Source organism: Fringilla coelebs, assembly GCF_963513975.1.
Source record: "Fringilla coelebs genome assembly, chromosome: 18".
Lineage (NCBI taxonomy): Eukaryota > Metazoa > Chordata > Aves > Passeriformes > Fringillidae > Fringilla > Fringilla coelebs.
The window spans coordinates 13,450,704-13,471,961 of record NC_140044.1 but is presented as its reverse complement, the minus strand read 5'-3'; the positions used below and the strand labels follow the sequence as shown (position 1 = coordinate 13,471,961).

The window sequence follows — 21,258 nt, the reverse complement described above, 5'->3', positions numbered from 1 at the left end:
ACTTTAATCTGTATCTTAATGTGTATTTACTTACCATTCATGCCATTTCAAAAACTACTATATTAGTGCTAGGAAGTCTATAGAGAATGATCAGAAAGGGGAAAAGCTTTCAAAATGAGAATAGCCTGTTTTAGGACCCTTCTAAAGTAAATGTATGTATGATACTGGCCTATAAAAGTAATAAAAGTTACTGAAAAGTGGGATAGGAAATGGTTGTTTGCAGGTTCTTATGGGAAAATTGGAAGCATCCAAGGATCATAGAATACTTTGGGTTGGAAGGGACTTTTAAAGGTCATCTAGTCCAAATTACAAGGCTGGATTTTAAAAATGCACAAGGGATTTTTTTTTAACATGATTAAACTGTGAAACCAAACATACCACAACTTTGTGTTACTGAGGTTAAATAGTTTCAAACGCCAGGATACTGAAGGTGTAGCCAGTTGGAGCTGACAAAAAAATGAATAGGTACATTTTCTTGTGCAGGATTGTCTGTCAGAAGCTGGGCAGGTACATCCCAGAAGGCTGGGGGGGTGTGTGCTGTATTTCTCTGCTTTTGTGTCATCCCCAGGAGTCTGCTCTGATCCTTGCTGGAGCTGGCATCCTGGTCTCATTACTCTCACAGGTTTTAATGGCTCTCAGCTGTATTTCCTCAAATCATATCTAGGAGGTTCATGTGCAATAGATAGATTAAAAGTAATTTGTCTATACTGCATACTTAATTAATGGAAATTATTTGCTGGAGTACCCAGTGGTGATTACAGCTGGCTGATGGCTGCTGCTGGGCCAGAATGTCATAAAGTTTTCTTACCAGCTGTGCTGCTTTGGGCTGGGGATGAGTAAATTTTCTTCCTGGTAGCTGGTATGGGCTGTGGTTTAGATTTGTGCTGGACACAGCCCTGATATCCCAGGCATGTCTGAGTTACTGAGCAGGGCTGACACAAGGCCGAGGCCTTTCCTGCTCCTCACCCCACCAGTGGAGTAGCTAGGGGTGCACAAGGAATTGCAGGGACACAGCAGGGACACAGTGGGGACAGCTGATCCCATCTGACCCCAGGGACAGTCCAGACCATCCAGCATCATTCTCACATAAAAAGCTTGGGAAGAAGGAGGAAGTGGGGGACATTGGTGTGATGTTACTCTGAGGGAGCCCGGCTGCCCTGGGGATGGCTTAGCACCTGCCTGCCCTGGGGAAGTGGGGGATGAATTCCTCCTTTGGCTTTGCTTGTGTCACTGGCTTTTGTTTTACTGCCCTTATCTCAATTTTCTCACTTTTACCCTCCCAATTCTCTCCCCTATCCCCACCTGGCCACTGGGCTAAAGCCACAGCATCAGCTGTATAAGCATCAGGTGTTTAGGGTGTGTACTGAGTTTGGAAGAGAACATTTATCTTCATGTTTGCAGACATTGCAAATCATTGCTAAGTACGTAGCTGATGTGGATTTTCTGCAAGTACTCTGTAGATTAACTGTTAGGGGAATAAGAATCTGGGGGAGTTCTTTGGTAAGAATGGTGGGTTCATGTGGCTTCATTGGTTTTAAAACAGACCTGATTGGTTTATATGATGTATGATTACTGTAGAATGCCTGTGAGAGGAAGAGAGGGAATGTGAAAGGTTAGCTTTATTTACTCTGTTTCTGTGATTTGTTTGCTCATTTTATCTGCAAAAGACTTAGTAAAGTATTTTGTAAAGTAAAGACAAGTAAAGACACCTAGAATGAATGTGGTAGCCTAGAATAGGAGCCATAGTTTGGAAAGCAGCTTTCTGTAAGTATTTGAATGTGAGCTTCCAATGGGATGTTGTTATCACAATGGTTATGCAATGTTTGTATTCATAAACAGAGAAATGACACATATGAAAACCAGTGGAATATTTTCAGAGGAGACCTAAACAGTGTTTTGTTTTGTTGAGGCAATAAAGCTCTAAAATTCTCTGTTAAATTTGTAGCTTTGCTAACTAAAATGTGTCAGATTGAAGTGCTGAGACTGAAATATGTGCTATTTCAATTTTACAGCATCTTTCTGCAAAAGATTCCTTGCTGTCATCTGAAGAAAAAGTGGGTCCTCTTACAAGGATAATAGAAGCAATGGGGTTCACAGGACCACTCAAGTACAGCAGATGGGTAAAGCAGTAATTTAATAATTCTTTTGTTTGTTTCATAGTTCTAGAAAGCAAACCAAAAGCACTCCACATTTTTTTTCTTATGATAGGAGCAGTACTTAATGGATATGTTATAATGTAAATTCCTGTTTTCTGATGTAAGGAATTAATAATCCAGATCTTGAACCTCCATTATGTATTGCCATCATTGACATATGCAACAATACTGTATTTGGTGGAGTTTAAATCCTTCTTGAATTTCTTCAGATATCTGATTTTCGCTTCATTTGTGCACCAGAGTAAGAGCCTTACCAGGAGGGTCTGCTGAGCAGGCAGTGGTGAGATTTGGTGTGGTTGCTGTTCCAATCACTGTTCAGTGGTAGCTGACTAGGGCAGAGTCACAAATATGTTCTGCTCTTTCTCCTTTTCTTTTTAAATAGCCCTTTAATTAAACAGTTGTTAACATTGACTAAGTGAGAGCAGCTCTGTGAGAGATGCTCTTGGTTCCTTATGTGGAAGAAAACAGATGAAATTCATAATTTCTTTTCTCTGAACTAAGGAAGAATACAAAAGAATGAGAGGAGAAGATGGCTTGAAAGAAGGACTGAACTCTGTTGTGTTGAAATGAAAACCAGTTATTTGAATAAAAATATTAAAAATAATGGATGTTTTAAGGTGCTTTGAATAGCTGCAAGGCAGAGTGCACCTCTTCAGAGACTGATCTGAAACTGTTGCTGATTGCATGCTGCTCCTCAGAAAGTGAAGCAAAGATAAATGACTTGTAACAGGCTTAGTTATTTTGGTTAAAATCAGTTGCTTTAATCAGGTGATGCTAAACCTCTTGAGAGTGTAGTTTCTCTCCCTTGTGCTTGTGTACATATTGTTGTAATAAAGATTCTTGTTAGCTCTAAGTGTTGATTTCAGAGTTCTCCTTAATTGCTGCTCTTTACTGCCTGCTTTTGGCTGGGGATCCTGGGTTAGGAGAGAGTTATTTTGTGGTTAGGGCCCAAGAGACCTGAGTTCATTTTTGGCCTTGCCTGTGCTCTCTAGGAGATCTTTGGGAAGTTTCTTAATATTTCTCTTGCTTTTTTCTGTTTTATTCTCCCTTCCCCCATGCTTCTTCTACACCCTAAAACTTCCATGATTAAATTTCATCAGTTTGTCCTTTGTTACCTGCATTATTTAAGGGCTGGATTGTGGGGACTGTTTTTTACAATATGTTTTTAATGTCTAGTAATGCCTGCTCTGGGGCAGTGACTCTCACCAGGGAGATTTCTGCTCACACACCAGGCAGTGTTTCCTTTAAAAGGGAAACCTTCAGAACTCCTGTAAGCAATGCAAATCCTTTTACTTCAAGAAGTTTAGATGTATGTTTGATTTTTGACAGAAGCCTGAGATTACTGAATAAGAAAAATAATGAGCTCCTGTGTTTCCTCAGCAATCAGTTGCAAATTCTTTATTTTCCTTTTGGTTGGAGGAGACACAAATAATTACTTTGGTGATTTGAACTGCCATTTAGCAGGCAGGGTGCTCATCCCTGCAGTGTGGTGAGCACTGAGATGATCACTGGTATATGTCACTAGAAAAACAACAAAAAACCAAACCAGAGCAATCCAAACCCAATCCCATCTCTCTTTAAGATTTTTGCTCTTAGTGATTGTGCTCTTTGAGGCTTCAGCACATGTGTCTGTGTTCTGGATGATGCACTGGAGGTGTTTTGGGTGCAGTGGCAGGCTGGGAACAGGCATACAGGAATACCTCATATTGTTCATCATTTGGGATTCCTTTCTCACTTTTATAATCAGTCAAGTGTCACTTTTCTGGGAAGAAAAAAGCTATTTTTAGGACATGTCTGGTATGTGACTTCTTTAATATTTAAAACTTAAATTACACAAAACACTCTTAGGGCTATACATCGCTTGAATTTATTGGAGGAAAGCAGGAGTTGTGAATTGGGATCTTCAGACACTATAAGGAAAACCATTCAATTTATATTTTCTCTAATTATGTCAAGTATTTTAACGCACTAGATTTGGAAGGATATTCAGGAAGACATTTAATAATTTTTTTTTCCTTCAAGGCAGAATGAATTCTACTCATGCCATTACTGGCAGATCTAATAGTTCAGTGTGCTCCTGAAAATCTCCAGTGATGGTGATTCTCAGAAGAAGTGTTTTCAGCAAATGGCACTGTGGGACAAAGGGACAGTGTTCCCAGTGTTCCCAGTGTTCAGGGACAAAGCCAGCAGTGTTCCCCAGCTCAGTGATGAATGCTTCAAGTGTTGTCTCTTCCTTTTGTTCAGAAGCTGAAGGTGGCGGCGCTGCGCATGTACGCGTGCTGCGTGGAGAAAACCGACTTCGAGGAGTTCTTTGCCAGTAAGTGCTGCCCTGAGGGTGTGTGTCTGCTGCCCTGGGAGGGGAACACGCTGTGGAATCATGTCACTGGACCTATTTGTGATGATAAATGCAACAACAGAAAGACTTGTCAGACCTTACCAGGCCATAGTCAGCTGGAAGGGGACTGTGCTGCAGCATTCCCTTAAGCTCTGGAGTGACAGGGGTACCAGGGCTCACCCTGGAGTCTGGCATTGTTACATTTTCCCTGCTGCAGTGGGGAACAGGAACGGGATGGGAAGAACTCAGAATATCCTGGACTTCAAGGGATATTGCCATATTTTATTGCTGGGGTGGGGTAAACTAAGAATCCAAACATCCCTTCCCTTTTTATGGTGGTCACATGGTCTCTGTGTCCTACCCTGTGCCACCCCCAGTATAACTGGGATGCAGGTAAGGGAGTCACCTCCATCTTTTAACCATACAAGGTCAGTGAGATCACAGGGATCACCTGTCTCTATCATGGCTGGGGTAGGTTTGGGTACATCTTAAGAGACTTTCTACATTTTTTACTGACCCTGACAGCATTAGATCAGGACACAACTCTTGACTGGGTAGAGAGTATGACTAGAACAGTTTATATAGTCTATCTATCTATATAGTCTATCTATATATCTCTCTCTATATATAAATAAATATCACTAGAGCATACGTAGAATAAGTCCCTCCTATAAGTATATAGGTAAATTAGTGGCTTGGATTGGGATGATTTTTTTGATACTGTACGCAGTGGTTTTTAACTATCAGCTAAAAAATCTGTTGCAGCTTTAAATAGTTTCAAATTTGGCTGGTGAAGGGGAAGATGTACTTTGAGGCTTACGTAAGCTGCAACAGTATTTTTTTCTAATGTGAATTATTTCCCGTGTCAGTGTGATTTAGCTGGTAGCAAACTCATTAGCTGGATCTGGCCTGGATTCCTGAGCTACCAGATGCTTTCTTACAGCACAGCTTGGGGCTGCTGCCTCATGCTGAAGGGACACCTTCATCCAGTGCAGAGCTTAGTGAGGGTGGTTTGTTTCACGGTGTTGCTACTGCAGAATTTTCAAGTGTTTTTCAGAAGATTTTCCCAACCTGTGATGTGGTTTTGGTGGTTGCAGAAGGGAGAGAACTCTGTGAGCAGTAGGATTCATTACTAGTGATCAAAACTTGAGAACCTCATTTTGCCTGTGCACACTCTCTCCCAGCTGAGTGCCCTCCCAGGCTTGCTCAGATAGGGTCTGCTCTGTTTGTGGTATTTACCTCTCAGACAAGGGCTTTGCTGTCTTTAACTGCTGTTTCACTATCCCTGTTTAATTGTACAAAGATCTATAAATCTTGCCCTAGCTTAAAATTTAAATGATTTTCTAAATTTGTCTGTGGAAAAAATACTGGCACAGATTTTCAGGTTCAATACAGAGTAAAATAGCTTCAGTTGTGTTTTTGATGTTGTTTTCTTTTCAAGACATGTATTTAAAGAGTAGGATATGTTTGCATGGACTTGGGACAGTTGTTGCCTAAGGAGCAAGGTAGTTTTCTGAGACTGATGGAGTGCATGATGCACCTGTTAGTGGTATAAGAGCACCTGTGGTGTGGGGGGTCAGTGCTTGTGGTTCTAAAGAATTAATTGTTTTCATATCACAACAGGTAAAAGAAATTTCTTTTACTTCTGTCACATAGAAATTAAGCTGTTTTGCGGGATTAGCTCAAAAATTTAACAAGCTTGTGATCCATGTTAAAAGGTAGTTCCCCTAAAACAAGCAGTGTGGGATGGGTGGGAAGCTTTTAACAGGATTTTACCATGGAGAAGCTTTATGCTGTGGTTCCATGGGCAGCTGAGCTGAAGTAGCAGCCAAAGGGGGAAGTCTCACTTTTCCATCTTCCTTTGCCCTGTTCTGGACTGCACAGCTATGTCCTTGGTGAATGTTCAGACCACTGAAGGAGAACAGCCCAGTTTACTGACATCCTGCTTTGCTGTACTGGTGAGCTAAAGTGGCACATGGAAGGGTCTGGTGAAGAGCAGCTGTGGCACAAAGCAGGTGCTAGGGAGTGAATAATTGAGAGGGCAACGTGGCATGGAGCAGGATACCCAACTTTCACTTGAGCTTACCGTGTCTGCATCAAACTGTCAGTCGGGAGCTGGTTTTTTCCTCTTGCAACTAAAGATGGACGTTGCTTAAGCCCACTGCTCACTCCTGAAGGAGCAGCCTGGGGAACTGGTAGGAAGAGAGGCAAGTACCTGTGAGCTGTGCTGTGGTGCTGCAGCAGCAGAGCAGTGCCCCAGCCTGTGCTCCTGGGTGCCGCTCCCCTCCTGATGCCCACGGGGAGCCCCAGGGCAGGAGGGGCTGTCTGAGCCGTAGGCTGTGTTTGTGCTCTGCTGCCCTTCTGCCTCTAGCTGCAGGGTGTTGATGTCAGGTGAACTGCTCAGAGTCAGCTTTGCTCTCTGGAGAGCTTATTAGCTCCTTCCTGGCCGTGTGTGAGCCCTGTTAACCTGCTGAGCTGACCTGGGAAACCTGCAGCCTTTCATGTGTGAAGCCACTCGTGGGCTCGTTAACCTGAGTGAGCAGAACCAGTTCTGCACAGAGCCCTTCTCAGTGTTTTCTGGATGTGCTTTTGTGGTGTGGTTGTGTTGTGGCATAAGGAACAACTGCACTGTGAACTTCTGGAACTTGCATTGGTGTGGGGAGTTTGTAGGGTAGCTCTCTTACAGAGGTGACAGTGTAAAGAGTGGATAGTGTGGTGGAAAGCTAGGACAGTGGTAGCATTTCATGTCTTACGGGCTCTCTTCTATCTCACTGCAGTCCTGCAGATGCCCTGTGGAATTTCTGAGACTTTGTGTGGCACAGTATGAGAGCCCTGTGAACTGCCTGTCTCTGTATATGTCTTGGAACAGCAGTTCCCCAAATACAGACTATGGTTATGCAAGTCATGAGGCCACTGTAGGATATAAAGAAGGTGTTTTAATTGAGACTCTTGAGTATAAAACTGCAGTTAATTTTATTATGCTTGCCATCCCTTTGTCTCTCGATATTGGATCACTCATGGACAAAACTTTGGGAACTCTGCTTTAGAGCCCATATCCCAGATGTCTGTGCCGTGCTCCTTATGGGGAAAGTGGAGCGATTTTAGGATGTCAGCTGTTTCTTGTTTAAAGGACAAGAGAGAAGCAGCAGAGGGAATAGCAAAGTTGCTGGTGCCAGGTTTGGCACAGAGCTTGGGTAGTTCCCATGCAGCAGAGGAGGCAGCCTGTGAGGAGAGTTTCATGCCTGACCCCAGACTTGAAAGGTCAAAAGAACTTTTAGGATCAGGCAGGTAATACTCAGAGCTGAACTGGAATTTGGCTGGTGAATATGGACTGTAGGGTTACCTTGAATTGAACTTGAACTATTAATGCTGTTAATTCTCTAGAGTAAGGCAGCTGCAGCAGTAGAGAGCTCGTCCCACCAAATCAAGTTTTTGGATGGCTCCTAGTGGGGCTCAGTGCAGCTCAAAAAGGCTGGAGGTTACAAGAATCTTGTTTCTTGTGTCTCCCATACCCCACTCGGTGCCTGCCACACTCAGGGGAGCACTGACACAGCACACCTGTTCTTTTGCAGGATGTGTGGATGTTACCCCACTGTGTCCTTCCTAAAGTTGTGGTAGTGGCAAAGATGATCCATCATGAAAAAGTTCTTGCTTTAAAGGAGCCACCCTCCCTTTAAATTTACCATGTAGACAGTCCAAATATAGAAGTTAAAAATGATTTATAAAAATAGAATTGCAACTCTTGGAAAGTTAGAGAAAAAAATCTTGCCTCCTGGGTACTGAATAGGTCTTTAAAAACTTTCCGTGTTTCCAGGAGTAGAGGTGTGAGCTTTGCTTTCCACTGCAGAGTGATTTCTGTGGTGGGGGACTGATCCATGGGAACTCCTACTGGAGAAACCTCTGTCTGAACTGAGTGTTTGCCTCTTGTCTGTGGAACCTTCATTTACTGAGATGGTTTGGTTAATGCAGGCATTGTGTGCTCCTGCCCTAGTTAGAGATGCCTTGGCGTGGCTTTAGGTCAAACTAGTCATTTCTAGGCAGAGGAATTCTTTCTAATAGGAATGAGAGAGCCAGAAGGGTGAGGGAGACCTGTGTTTAATCTCCAAACATGGACTGTTAATGTCTTTGTACTGTCTTAGAGGTGATGTATGGGCAGGGGTGCTGAACCTTGGCACCTGCTGGGCCTGATGGAGTCATCTCTCTGGGGAGGGAGGAATAGGGGTGATCTGTTTGGTTCTTCTGACCAGAGCTGGCATATAAATAAAAGAGAGGCTGTGAAAGCATGGCTTCATGGTCTGGGTGAATCTCCTTTGTGATACTTGACAGCCAAGAAGTATAGGAGCCAGGAAGGAATCTATTTAGCACAGAAAAGATGAGGTTGACTTCCCTAGGGCACCTCTGACTGTAGAGTCACTTTCTGAAGGCTCTCTGGCCTTCTTCCAGCTGGGTTTGAACAGCTCAAAAGAGAACACCAAGTGCTGGGTAGGCCAAGGTGACTGCCTCAGATCCTTCTCATTAGGGACTTGCCTTAAAAATTTCTCCAGGAAACACATGCAGAACTGTGCCTGGGAGGAAGGTTTGAGATTGACAGGAACTAAAGGATTTGGCATGCACAGAACCCACAGGTTCATTTTTTCAAGCATGAGGAAGAGGAATATGGTTTTTGTGCCACGTGGCCTAAATCTCCAGCCTCACATCCTAACAGCACATGAAAATCCATCATGTGGACACACATATGGACAAGCCATCTCTGGGAGAACAGTGGCTGTGGGAGTAGAGCTGAATCTGGAAACAGATTGTTTCTGTGGTTGGTTGATGGGTTTAATCCTAATGTAGCCTGACTGGAGCACTCAGAGTGCTGTGGGCTGTGCAGCCAGAGAGAGAATCCAAGCAGTGGAGGGGGAGCAGAGACTCACACAGGTAACACAGAATTCTGTCCCTGGCAGGAGACAGCAGCACATGGGAAGGAAGAGTGTAAGAATGGAGCAAAGCATCCATTGTCCCCTCTGTGTTAGTCACTGCTGCTTTGAGACTCTCCAGCCTAGAAGCCACATGTTTGTCTCATCTCCATTGTGGAATTTTCCCTCTCTGTAAAAGTTATCCAAGTGAGCTCTAAACACCTGAAATCTTTCAGAATCCATAGCATCCTGTGGCTGTATGTTCTGGAGTTTAAGCACAAACTTGACACTAAATGATGTTTGCTTTCAGTATGTGTGTACTGTTATTGCTGAAAATAAATTACTAAAGTGCTTTTAGATTTTGGTGCAGTGACTTTCTGTTAAGCACAAAATGTTATTAAATTAATTTTAATGTTTTGTTTTGGTTTTGTGTTTTTTTTTCCCCTTCCATCAAGAGTGCCAAATGCCTGATACTTTGAATTCATGGTTTCTAGTAGCCCAGCTTCATGTCTGGTAAGTGAAAGACAAAATAGTAATACAGTTATTTTCTGGAAATGGAGTTTTATACAACTTAATGTGAGAAAAAGTACAGCCTTCTATCCAGGGTTGATAATAGAGGTTATAGTCATTTTACTGGTGACTGAATTTAAGCTGTTTTCTGCTGAAGAACAGTAAGTCCTATAGAGAAGCTGACATCTCTTACATCTCAAAATTCCTCACTAGTGGAATGATTTTTGCCATCAGTTTTCTAAAAGCCTTGCTCAAGCTATGTGGAAAAATCCTACTTGAGTGTTTTAGGAAAGGTTTAAATTTATGTAAAAGTCATTTAAATTGGGAGAATTTGTGGTGATGAGAAGCATTTAACAAATTATAGCACTGGCATTTATTCTTTCACTTCTAAAAGGTACGTGCAGGGTGGTGAATGCCAGCTTGGCTGCATGTAAAAATATTTAACACCTTCAACGTGAAGTTTTTTCCCTTTTTCGTTTGTGAAAATAGTAGCCAAAAAAATCAGGTTTTCATCTAGCATTACATACTTATAAAGGTCAGAGGATGCACAAGGGAGTACAGTAATTTTTTAAGTGCCAGATCTTTCAGGGAACTGAAGTCCATAGACTTAGGTTCAGCTGTCCAAAGGCTGAAAGGAAGTTTGTACTGAAATAGCTGCACTTAAGGCCCCTTGTTTCCTTGCCTCCTTCTTTTTCCCTTCTCTCCTTTTAATTTCCTGACTCCTCAATATAGTGAAAGATGGGGCAGATCATTACACTAAAGAGTGAATAAATGAGCAGAACCATTGAAATAAAATCAGTTAATGAAATCAGTATAACAAAGTAAGGATGAACCTTGAAATCTGCAGTTTTTTTATTTCCTACTGTTCCCTGAGAGAAGAAATGAATTTATGAGCTCATAATTAATATAGGTATTTTGAAAACTAGTGCAATAAATGTTAAAAACTAGACTGTTTGTAAGTATCTGGGAAAACCAAAGAGAGTTAAGATGAATCTGCAGAGAACACACTTTTTTCATCTTGATTTCTCATTGAGGGGACAATGCATCCTGTGATTAATACACAGCATTAAATTCAAGATTAAGTATAAAAATCGACAAGAGAACTATGACAGAGATGAAGCTGGCATAGGATAGGCATAAGTCTCTAAGATCAAAGCTACACTGGCTTCTTTTGAATGTGGCCAAGAGTTGCTGCACTTTGAGCTGATGTTATGGGGAGATTTGCTGAGAATTGAAACACGTGAGATATGGTGGACAGGCTGACAGCAATATCCTGCACAAGCAGAAAGAACCAAATCCCTCTGCCTCATTGTGGCAGCAGTGAAAATTCAGGTATGGAGGTTAGCACTAGAGGTTAATTTTTCTAGGGTTTATGAGTCTGGCTCCTCTCTGTCCCTGGCAGCACTGCCATTCTGGACCACAAATCAGAGATCTGGTTTGATATTCCAGGACACAGAGAAGCCTGTGACGGGCCTGCTCCCTGCCTGGCTCATTGGGAAATGCTCTAGGCTTTGCCTGTGATGAGATCAGTGGCCAGCATCCTGCCATGCCATACTTTGCTTTCCCAGGCAGGTTTATTGCTGTTGTCTGGGGTTCTCTTTCTTTAGGCAGTTTGACCTCAGTAAAGTGGGAGCAGAAGTGCTTCTGCTAGCTTTGACAAGGTCAAGGACATCCTACCCCTGTGTGAAGGCTCCAGTTCTCCTCTTCTGCTGGACCATTTGCCTCAGGGGCTAGAAATCTTCCTGATCTGGTGGCCAGCAGCATGCCAGGAGATTCTGATCACCATCTGCTCCTGCTGCCCCTAGCAGAACAGTCTGCACAACTTTCTTAGATACTTCTTCCTTCTTATTCAGCAGCTTATTTTCACCTGATTTAGAGTGTCTTCTTGAGCCAGGGAAGTTGAGAATTTTCCCTGCTTTGGTGAACTTTGTCTCCTTTTCTTACTGTTGCCACTGCCCAGCATGTTCTGGTCAATTTTTCTACGCTTTTTGCATCCCAGCTTTTAACAGACTTCAGGTGCTTGTCAGGGCACATTGTTGTGTTACACATTCTGGTGTGTTCTCCTTGAATCTCTGGCTCCTACTTCTTCTTGTCTGTAAATAGAATGTTCCTACTGACCTCTCTCAAAAAGAGAGGAATTCAGGCTCTCATGTTTAGCCTCTGCTGTTGCAAGCTTCTTTATAAGATAATGTTCTTTTAGAAACACTCCAGTGCCTTCCAATGCAGTGCTAAAATCATGCTTTAAAAAGTCAACCCATCACTATTACTTGGAAAATCAACCCATGATTATTCTTTCCTGAATGTCATGTTTTCATAGGCCCTTTCTGTTACTTCACACCTCTGATGTCAGAGGGACTCTTGGTTTATATTTAGAAGTCCAGACCTTTAGAAAAGCTCTTTTTTTCTTCTGCTGGGTTTGCATTTTCTCATGCATCTAAATGGAGTATTGGCTGAATCCAGAGCTGTTACCAAACTGCCAAAGAAATTACTTGGGTGACTGCTGAGGAATGTCTTGATTCAGTATTTGTCATGTAGATATCTAGAGCTCCCTTCATATTTTCACCACAACAAGTGTGGTGTCATCTCTGAAGTATTTAGGATCAAATAGAGTGGTGCTACAACTCCTGTTCTGAAATACTCAGAGGCCTGTTGCAAAAATTCATCTGAGCATTGTTTTTCTCAAGGAAATCTGCACTTAGGAAAGTTTTGATCAGCCTCAGAAGTCCAGAGGGGAATGAAAACCAGCAAGGATATGTAGAAAACCGTTCCTGCCAGAAAAGATTTCTCTGATGTGCACAGAGATCCCTGAGGACACAGTGCCATTTTGAAATGTGGTGCTTCAGAAGAAAGGGAATAAACTCTTATGTCTTGTGTCTTAATTGCATCAGGATAGCCTTGCCTGAGAGAGATTTTAAGAATAAGTTGATTTGGAATGTCTCCAGCATTTAGTTGCTCCTGCCTTAACGTGAGGGAATGGGCCACAGCAGCCTAAGCAAAGGCCCCAGGGGAGAGAAGGCTGCACAGCCAGGCTGGGCTCTGTCTGCTGGATAGAGCAGTGCTGAGGAGCTGGCCAGGCTGGAGCACAGGAAAACATGCAGTCCTAATTAGGACCTGTTCAGAATTCTGCTGATAATCATCATTCCCTGAAGTGCAATGTCACAACAGAGCTGATGGAAAAGTCAGTTCAGGAGTTTCCTGCCATCCCCCAAGCTGGCAGCTGTTCTTGAGTGGGTTAAACAGAATAAAGCCTTCCAGAAATGCTGTTGGTATTTGTGGTGTTAAGCCAGAGTAATTTCTTTGAGGAACTGTAGCACAGTTGCAAAAATAGTTGCTCTGGAGCAACTGAGGGAGCAGGAGTGAGTTGCCAGGTACAGGAAAGTTCAAGTGGGCTTCACCCTTAATGGCTCATCACACCTTGATGCATGGCACAGGGCACGTGTCAGCAGTGATCAGGGGGTGTCAGCCACCACTTCTGGTGTTCAGGCCAGTCTGGCACTCTGGGAACACTGACAGAAGCTGGCTGGCTGTTGTGAGAAACTGCGACATCTCGGCTGACACGGGATGAGTTACAGATGCTCCTGATCCTTTTCAGCTATCCTTTCTTCTAAGAGTCTAAGATTTTCTTCCAAGATAATCTCTCTGCATAACTTAAATACAGCAAAAATTATCCAACCCAACTAATGTGAGGTAGACAGCTTTCTAAAGATAGTTTGGAGTAATTTTCCTTTCAGGGTTTGATGGAGATGAGTCAGTATTTGACTAAACTACAGAACAGATTGTGCAGTGAAATGATGAAATGTTTCAGGCCATGGTGATCTGGTTAGGAGGTTTACAGGCTTTAAAGAGTCTGTGTTGCCTCAGACAGCAGGTGTAGTAACAAACTACCAAACTTCCAAATAAGCTGCAAAATTCCATAACCTCACTCGTGGTGCTGCAGAACAGCTCTGTGACAGCACTGTGCATCCAAACACAGGAGCTCCCTTTTAGGCTCCATGAGTAGCAGGTTTTTCCCTGCACACCAGTCCAGTCCTGCTCATCATTGACCAGTTGTTGGTCTCTGCACTGCTCTCTTCTCCTGCTTCTCCACCACCCAAGGCACACAGGATAGGAAACAATACTTATGCTCAGGAGGAGCTTTTCTTGCCCTGAGTTTTCACCCCTGAGTTCAGCTGTTCAGCAAGAGAAGTATAAAAGTGCTTTTCTTAGCACAAAATTAGTCTTTTTAACTGAGTCTTTTTGACTTGTTAAGAGTGAGTAAGAATTTTCAATTCATTAATTCACTTCTTTGTACAGTTCAATTATGTAAATGCACAAGATGAACAAAGGTTTTGAAACTGGTAGGAGTAAACTGAACGTTTTAAGCTCTTTGTGTATTTGTTTTGTGGAAGGTCTGGTAGCTGGACAGCTGTTCTTTGATAGCTGTTCTCTGACCACTGTTTGAACAGAAAGCTTTGTCATCCTTCTGTGAGAAAATGAGGGTTTGGTTTTGGTACCATCTTAATTGCATTTGTGTGGTGGGACAGTGATTCTGACTAGCAAGAAGAATATAGGACTGCTGTGGGTTTTGCTACCTTCAGCTTTTGTCTCTGACTGTCCCTGGCAGTAAGTTTTACTTCTTTAACAGATTAAAAACCATGTTTCCTTTACTAATCTGTACACAAGATAGAACCCATCATAAAGATGGACATCTGTCCCTTTACAGGTCATCTCAGCACACTTCAGGTGTTTGTGATTTTCCCTGTGGAGTTGGCATTCATGGGGCACCAAATACTTTTAATGCCTGCAGATCTTATATTCACTAAAGAAATGAACCTATTAACAAGTAAATAATCATATTTTCCTTTTAGCTCTTGTGGCACATTCACTATTGTTAGTGTGCACCAGCTCCACAGTGGCCTCCAGCAGCTCTGCTCTCTTGGTTTTACAGGGAGCAGTTTCCTTCCTAGCATGTCTGTGAAAAGCAGTGGATTCTCTCAGCTCCAGTGTTTGAGCATCACCTCCTCTGCAGTCACTCAGTCACTCCTGGACAGGCACTTCTGTCTTTCAGCACAGGAGTTGCTGAATGAGGTAGAGAAGATGGGACAGGTGACAGGACTGGTTCCAGCCCACTGAGGAGTCAGCCTGGGCTTCAGTTTGTGCTCTTTACAGATGTTTTATAAGAAACAAAATAAAATTATTCTTTTATTTTGTAGACAGAACAGCAGCAATGAAGTTTTAAGTGGCTTTAATGCTTAAAAACAAAGTAGAACAACTCTACCTGATGTTCTCATTAAGATTTCACAGTGCACTTACAAACCTCTGAGCTGGTCTTGGGTGTGGAGGTTTTGCCAGGTGGCTGGACATGTATCCTAATACCCCTGTAGTTGAAGTAATTTAGGACACTGCTAATGTGGATTGGTTGAAGTCTGTAACTTGCTTAAGCTTTCCCAGCTTGGCTAGTTGGGCTCTTACAGCACTTGAGTGCACCAACTGAGCTACAGCTGGCTCAGAGCCTGGGATTAGACGAGCCATGTGTTCCTGCTCCAGAGGGTGAGGTGTTCTTAAGGCTGAGGAATTCAGGTTGCAGTAGTGTTTAACTAGATTACAATACTGTCAGCAAGAATAGAGTCCACTGTCACTCTTCCATGGCTGGATTGGCCAAAATCCAGCAGATACAGTTCCTGAGTACAGAATGGAAATGTTTGTAGCGGTTTATTTAAAAAAAAAAACAAACCAAAAAACCATGTGTATTTTGCTCCTGATCACAAACATATACTGTAAGAAAAAATCTTAAATGAGCTGGAATGTATTTAATTGACTCTCTCCCTTTACAAAAGCCCAGGGGCTGAGTGCTGTGTGCTCTTGCAGGATGTGCCTGGTGCGGCTGAAGCAGGAGGGCCGCACGGGGAAGTACATGTGCCGCTACATCGTGCACTGCCTGTGGGAGGACGTGGAGCAGCGTGGCAAGGTGATGGGGGTAAGTCCTCTCTGCTGCTGGCAATCCTGATGATTCCCATCTTTCCATGCTCTTTTGGATTTAAATATCTTAGAAAAATGCCTGAGAATCCAGTTGGTTGATTCCTTTTCTAGCTTAAGCTGGTACCTGCAGCCCTCACTCCTGACCGTTCATCCCCTCAGTTGCTGTATTGAGCCACTGTCCTTGTTTCTGAAAGTGCATTGTGGCATGGATAAAGGTATTGATTTGTCTGAAATTGATTCATTTCCTACATGATTTGCCATGTGATTGCAGGAATGGATGCTGCTACAGCAGAATTGGGATAGGAATAAGCAGCTGTGGTAGGGAGGAATGTGACTGGTGCCAAATCTATAGCTACAACTTCAGTAATTCCAGCAGGACTCTGAGTGTTCCCTGTATCTAAAGTGGTAAATGGGAAGTTAATCAACAAGGGGTTTTGTCAAGTTCCTGCACATGACTCTACCTAGTCCTTAGTGTATTTTTCTTTTTGGATTTTCACTATACCTGACCTTTATCACAAAAAAAAAAAAAAAAGAAAGTTCTAAAGAGAGAGTAGGTCCAAGGAGAGTTCATTTGCAAGTTTGAAGGAAGAGGAAGGTTGCATCATTCTGGCCTGTTGTGAGGAAGGTTATGGAAGTTGGTTTTAAAGGTAATTTCTGTACTTACAGTATGAAAATGTGTTTCTCCAGCCCTGTGTTGGTGATTGCCTGAAGAGAAGGCATTGCAGAGGCAGTGGGAGTAGGTGATAGCAGACCTGATGCAGGTGAGGCTGCCTGTGTTCAGGGCACTTCTGTGAGAGAACAGGGCAGGCAACATCTGTGTTGTCAAAAAGGAAGAGAACTGTTCAGTGATTAGATAGAGGTTTGTCTATGAGTAAAATAAATTATGCTGTTAGAGAAGTGACAGTTTTCATATAGCAGTAATTAATTCCTTATTTGTTAAGCCTTAGCTCTCAGTTTTATTGGAGAAGCTGCCAGGATGTTCCTGGTGGTGCCAGACAAGGGAATTAACCAGTGAGTTAGGATTTGGGATGCAATTACATTAGAAATTCAAAAAGTTTCTCTCTGATTATTTATTTTGTATGTGGTTTCAGAAGGTTTTGGTTCTGGTATAACTTCAGTTATTCCTTTAACAATAGGGTTTGTTCCTAGTTGTTGGGACTTCCATAGCTTTACTTTGTTGCCTTTTGCTCTTAAAGACAAGACATCCTGTTAATCTTCTTTTGAATTAAATCTAAATTCATACACCTGAGGATTTTTTGCTATATTAATGTGCTTAGAGAAATTCCAGTGTGGGAATCTCCTCTTTCTGGTAGGGCAGTGTGAGTGAGATGTACTGGAAAAAAAGACTGAATGAAAGATCTTCTGCATTTTTGTCCTTACCAAGTGCCTTCCATATCATACCTCTGGTTCATTCTGCTTTCTCTAGGAGCTATACACAGCTCAGATCGTTACTCTGGGTATAATTGTAAGGTTCTTCTTCTTGAAGAGCAATAAACCCCCCCAAACCCAAAACAAACCCCAGCTGAACATGTCACCTTCCAGAGCATCTGAAAGTATCTGTCTGATTCCATGGAGAAAATGACCTGTGGAACAGAAAATGATTTGTCTGTTTCTTTTGACTCTAATTTTGTCTTATATGTACAAAGTGCTGGCTTGTGGTTTTCTGTGCAGGGTTGGAAGCAGCAGTCAGAAAAGAGGAGCAGAGCTGGCTGTGTGCTGCCTTTCCAAGCCATGCAGGGCTCCAAAGTGTTGAATGCTGCAGGTTAGACCTCTATTGAGAGCTTTACAATAAACCTTAGGGGAAAAAAGATAATGTTTGCAGTCAGTTATTTTTAAAGGGATGCATAGGGTTTCCGTTTATGCAAACTAAACAATTCAATTTCTTCAAAATTCCTTGAAGTATTAAAAAAACCCATCAGTGTCTTCATCTTTTCATCCAGTCTATACCCTGAAGTGTTTATACATGCATTTTGCAGTAGCATGGCTGCTGTGTGATGTAACTGCAAGGAGCTCTGAAGTTGCTGGGATGCCATTCATTCCCTGCCTCTCGGGGTCTGCAGGTCACCCCAACCCTGAGATAGGTGAAGAGTCTCCTTTGTGAAGAGTCTCTTTTGTGAAGAGTCTCTTTTGTGAAGAGTCTCTTTTCCAGCCCGGTGCTTGAAGAACGAGTTGGAGCTCGTCAGTTCTCGGTCTCAAGGTTGTTTTTGTTCTTTATCTATAAAAATTTTCCTCCTGCCCTGCCAAGGTCCATCCAGCAGGGGACAGTTCCAGGCACTCTGCCTGCCCCCGGGGTGGTGTTATGTCTTTATACTAAAAACTCTGTGTACAGTATTTACAATAACTTCCCAATACGTATCAGTGAGCTTCTACTCTAAAACAATCCAAAAGTGTCACCATCACAGCAGAAGATGGAGGCCAAGAAGAAGAAGGAGAGAGGCTGGACACACCCAAATCTCTCCATCTTGCCCCTGAAACCCCTGTTCTAGAAACCCCAAAAATCTATTTTTTCACCCTGTGATAAATTCACTATTTTGCTATTTAAACTGTTGTGGTTTGCTGGTCTTCATGTAAGGTTGGTCATTTGCTCCACAGGTCATAATCAAAACCACAGGTGTTCTGGGCTCTGTGCCAGGGTTTCTGAGCCCCCTGGCAGGGGTCTTGGCCATTCTGGACAGCCAGAGGGATGTCCTGGGTTCTGACACCTGCCTTGTCAGGTTAGGCATCTGGTCAGTTTACCCTTGAATTTAAATTGTGCAGTCTTTGTAGGAATGACCCTGTAGTGGAATCTCCAGTGTGCTTAGCTTGCAGACTGTGATTCCTGTAATGCTCCAGACTGTGGCCTGGTGCTAGCACAGCCTTTATGTGGCCATAGCAGATGCTCAGAGGAAGAACCTGCACATTGCAGGGATTAATCTGCAAGGCAGTTACACCTGGGTGTGTATTTAGTACAGCTGAGCTGCACAGGAGCCCCTTGGTTTAATGAGCCTCCTTGGGTGAGAAGTGAGCTCCTGAGCAGGCACTGGGGGGAAGTGTGAGAAAGCAGAGTGGACTCTCCTGGGGTAGATTTGGAAATCTGGACTGTTCTCTTCACTGTAGTCTTAGGGAGGGCTTTCATTTTCTGCAGTGGTTTGGTTTGTTTTGGTTTGGTTTTTTAAATCTTTTATTTATTCCTGATCTTTCAGTCATTATTCGTAGTCAGTCCCTATGGAGACGGGCTGAGAAGGTTGGGGCTGTTGAGGCTGGAGGAGAGAAGGTTGTGTGGAGACCTCCCAGCACCTGTCCAGAATCTGAAGGGGCTACAGGGAAGCCAGAGGGGAACCCTTCCTCAGGATCTGCAGTGACTGGAATGGGGAATGTCTTCACATTGAAAGGGAGGGAATTTAGGTTAGCCTTGTGGAAGGGATTCTCCGCTGTGAGGGTGGGCAGGCCCTGGCACAGGGTGCCCAGAGCAGCTGTGGCTGCCCCTGGATCCCTGGAAATGTCCAAGGCCAGGCTGGGTGGGGCTTGGAGCAGCCTGGGATAGTGGAAGGTGTCCCTGCCATGGCAGGGGGTGGAATGGGATGAGCCTTGAGGTACCTTCAACCAAAAAGTTCTGGGATTTTGTTGAGATGAACAAACTTCTTGGTCTCTTCTGGTAATACTTATTGTATGTTAGATGAAAATTATCTATGCCCTGATGTTTGAAGATGTTACCAGTTCCCTTGCTTCTTGTCACTGCTTCATTTTCCTTCATCATTGGCAGTGATTCTGGCTTCATAAAACTCTTCACTCATGTTCCTACATGGGCAGTTCCTATTTTTTCCATGCTTGTTCACTCTCCTCCACTCACCTTCCTTCCTTGCACAGAGCTGTACCCTGACTGAAATCTTTCTCACTTCTCTCCTTTGGCAGTTGCAAGGAGTTTTGAGTGACCAATAAAGGGCAGTTTCCCAAGTGCTACATTATTTTTATTCATCTTGACCTCTTTATCCCTAATGATTTTTTTAAACTGAAGCTGAAGTAATGACAGAGGATTTGTGACATGATGGAAGGATATGTGTAGTAACAATTTATTTTCAAGTGATGTATTCCTGCAATCAGCATATTCTGTCTCCAAAAGAAGGTGTTCAAATGCATCAAGAATAGCAGATGAAAAGAAGATGACATTAATGTTCCTGTGTCGATGCTTTTAAATTTCAGAATCTGAGTCTTTCTCAGAAGTAAATGAAAAGAAACTTTACTGACTACATTCAGAGAACTGAATTTTATCATCTGCATAGATCCTAGGAGGTTAGGAAATTCCATTCCTTGCCTTTTCTCTCATGCAGTGTATCAGAGTTAAATCTCTAACTCTGATTCCTGTATTGTGGTACAAGTGACAGAGCATCTGGATGGAATTGCTGCCTGGATGCAATCAGTTTAACTTGCTGACTTACAAAGCTGCAGTTCTTTAGCTTGCTTCCAATCCAGCAACAATGCCAGCGCTTGATGTAGAAAATGGACACTGTATTCCTGAGGTGGTACTGATGGTTTATTGAAATGTGCCATCTGCTCTTAACTGGTTCATTGGAGCTGAAAGGGGTAGAATGTAAAGCATTTTAACTGCAAATTTACATCAGCTCCAGCTCCAAATTGAGTTTGTATTATTTCAAAACCTGGTTGTTAAAACTGCTGAGATCTAAATCTCTGCTACAAAGTTTTGGGACCTGTTAGCCTGAGCTCCTTCAGCACTCCTGAATGTCGGCAAGAGTCAGAAACCCAAACTTGACACAGCTGTAAAAACACACAGAGAGTCTGTGGCCTCAGCAAATTCTACTGGTGCAGGCATATTTCAGATATAAATTTTACTCTGCTGTCCCTAGTACTAATGAAGTCAGTCTCTTTTGGTGGGTTTGCAGCCAGGTGTGTCCAGTTCTGTGGCTAACCAGTGCTCTTTACTTAATTTTTCCACTAGTGACATTTCTATCAAACTTTAAAAACAAACAGAAAAATTGGCTTGATGCAATGGCTCCAAGTGTTAATAGTAACATTAGGCTGGGTAAAAGACTTCCTTTGGATCCTGCTTTGCCAGAGATCTCCACCTCGTGGCTTGCAGGGAATAGATTTACACTGTGCAAGCTGGCAGCTGCCTCATCACTTTGGAAAGGGAATTCTCTCAGGACTGGACATTGCTGCTGTCTTCTCCCTAAGGGAGTTCTGGAGCCACCTGAGAATTAACCTGGTTGATCTCAGTATTGTGCTTTAGTAACAGTGTGGATTTAAAAGTAGTTATAAAAGTTTAAGTGTGTTTTAATACCCTTAGATGAAGCTGCAGAGTTGATAGGAAGGACGTGCAGGTATTCCCTGGAGGAGGATTTCAGCTGATAGCAGGACAGGAGATATGAGGGTTAAATAAATAAATAAATAAATAAACAAATAAACA

General features: G+C 42.9%; 1 protein-coding gene across 2 annotated transcripts in view; it reads left to right on the top strand.

Annotated features, from left to right (window-relative positions):
- UQCC1 (ubiquinol-cytochrome c reductase complex assembly factor 1) overlaps window positions 1-21,258 on the top strand; it is a 47,134-nt gene that overhangs the window by 8,406 nt on the left and 17,470 nt on the right. For both annotated transcript variants that reach the window (XR_014616601.1, XM_084217697.1), the window contains exons 4-7: window positions 2,013-2,120; window positions 4,401-4,473; window positions 9,845-9,902; window positions 15,747-15,855. Coding sequence is in view for 1 of the 2 variants with exons in the window: in XM_084217697.1 (XP_084073823.1) it covers window positions 2,013-2,120; window positions 4,401-4,473; window positions 9,845-9,902; window positions 15,747-15,855 (348 nt within the window). In the remaining variant the exon portion in view is untranslated. The remainder of the gene's footprint in view (window positions 1-2,012; window positions 2,121-4,400; window positions 4,474-9,844; window positions 9,903-15,746; window positions 15,856-21,258) is intronic.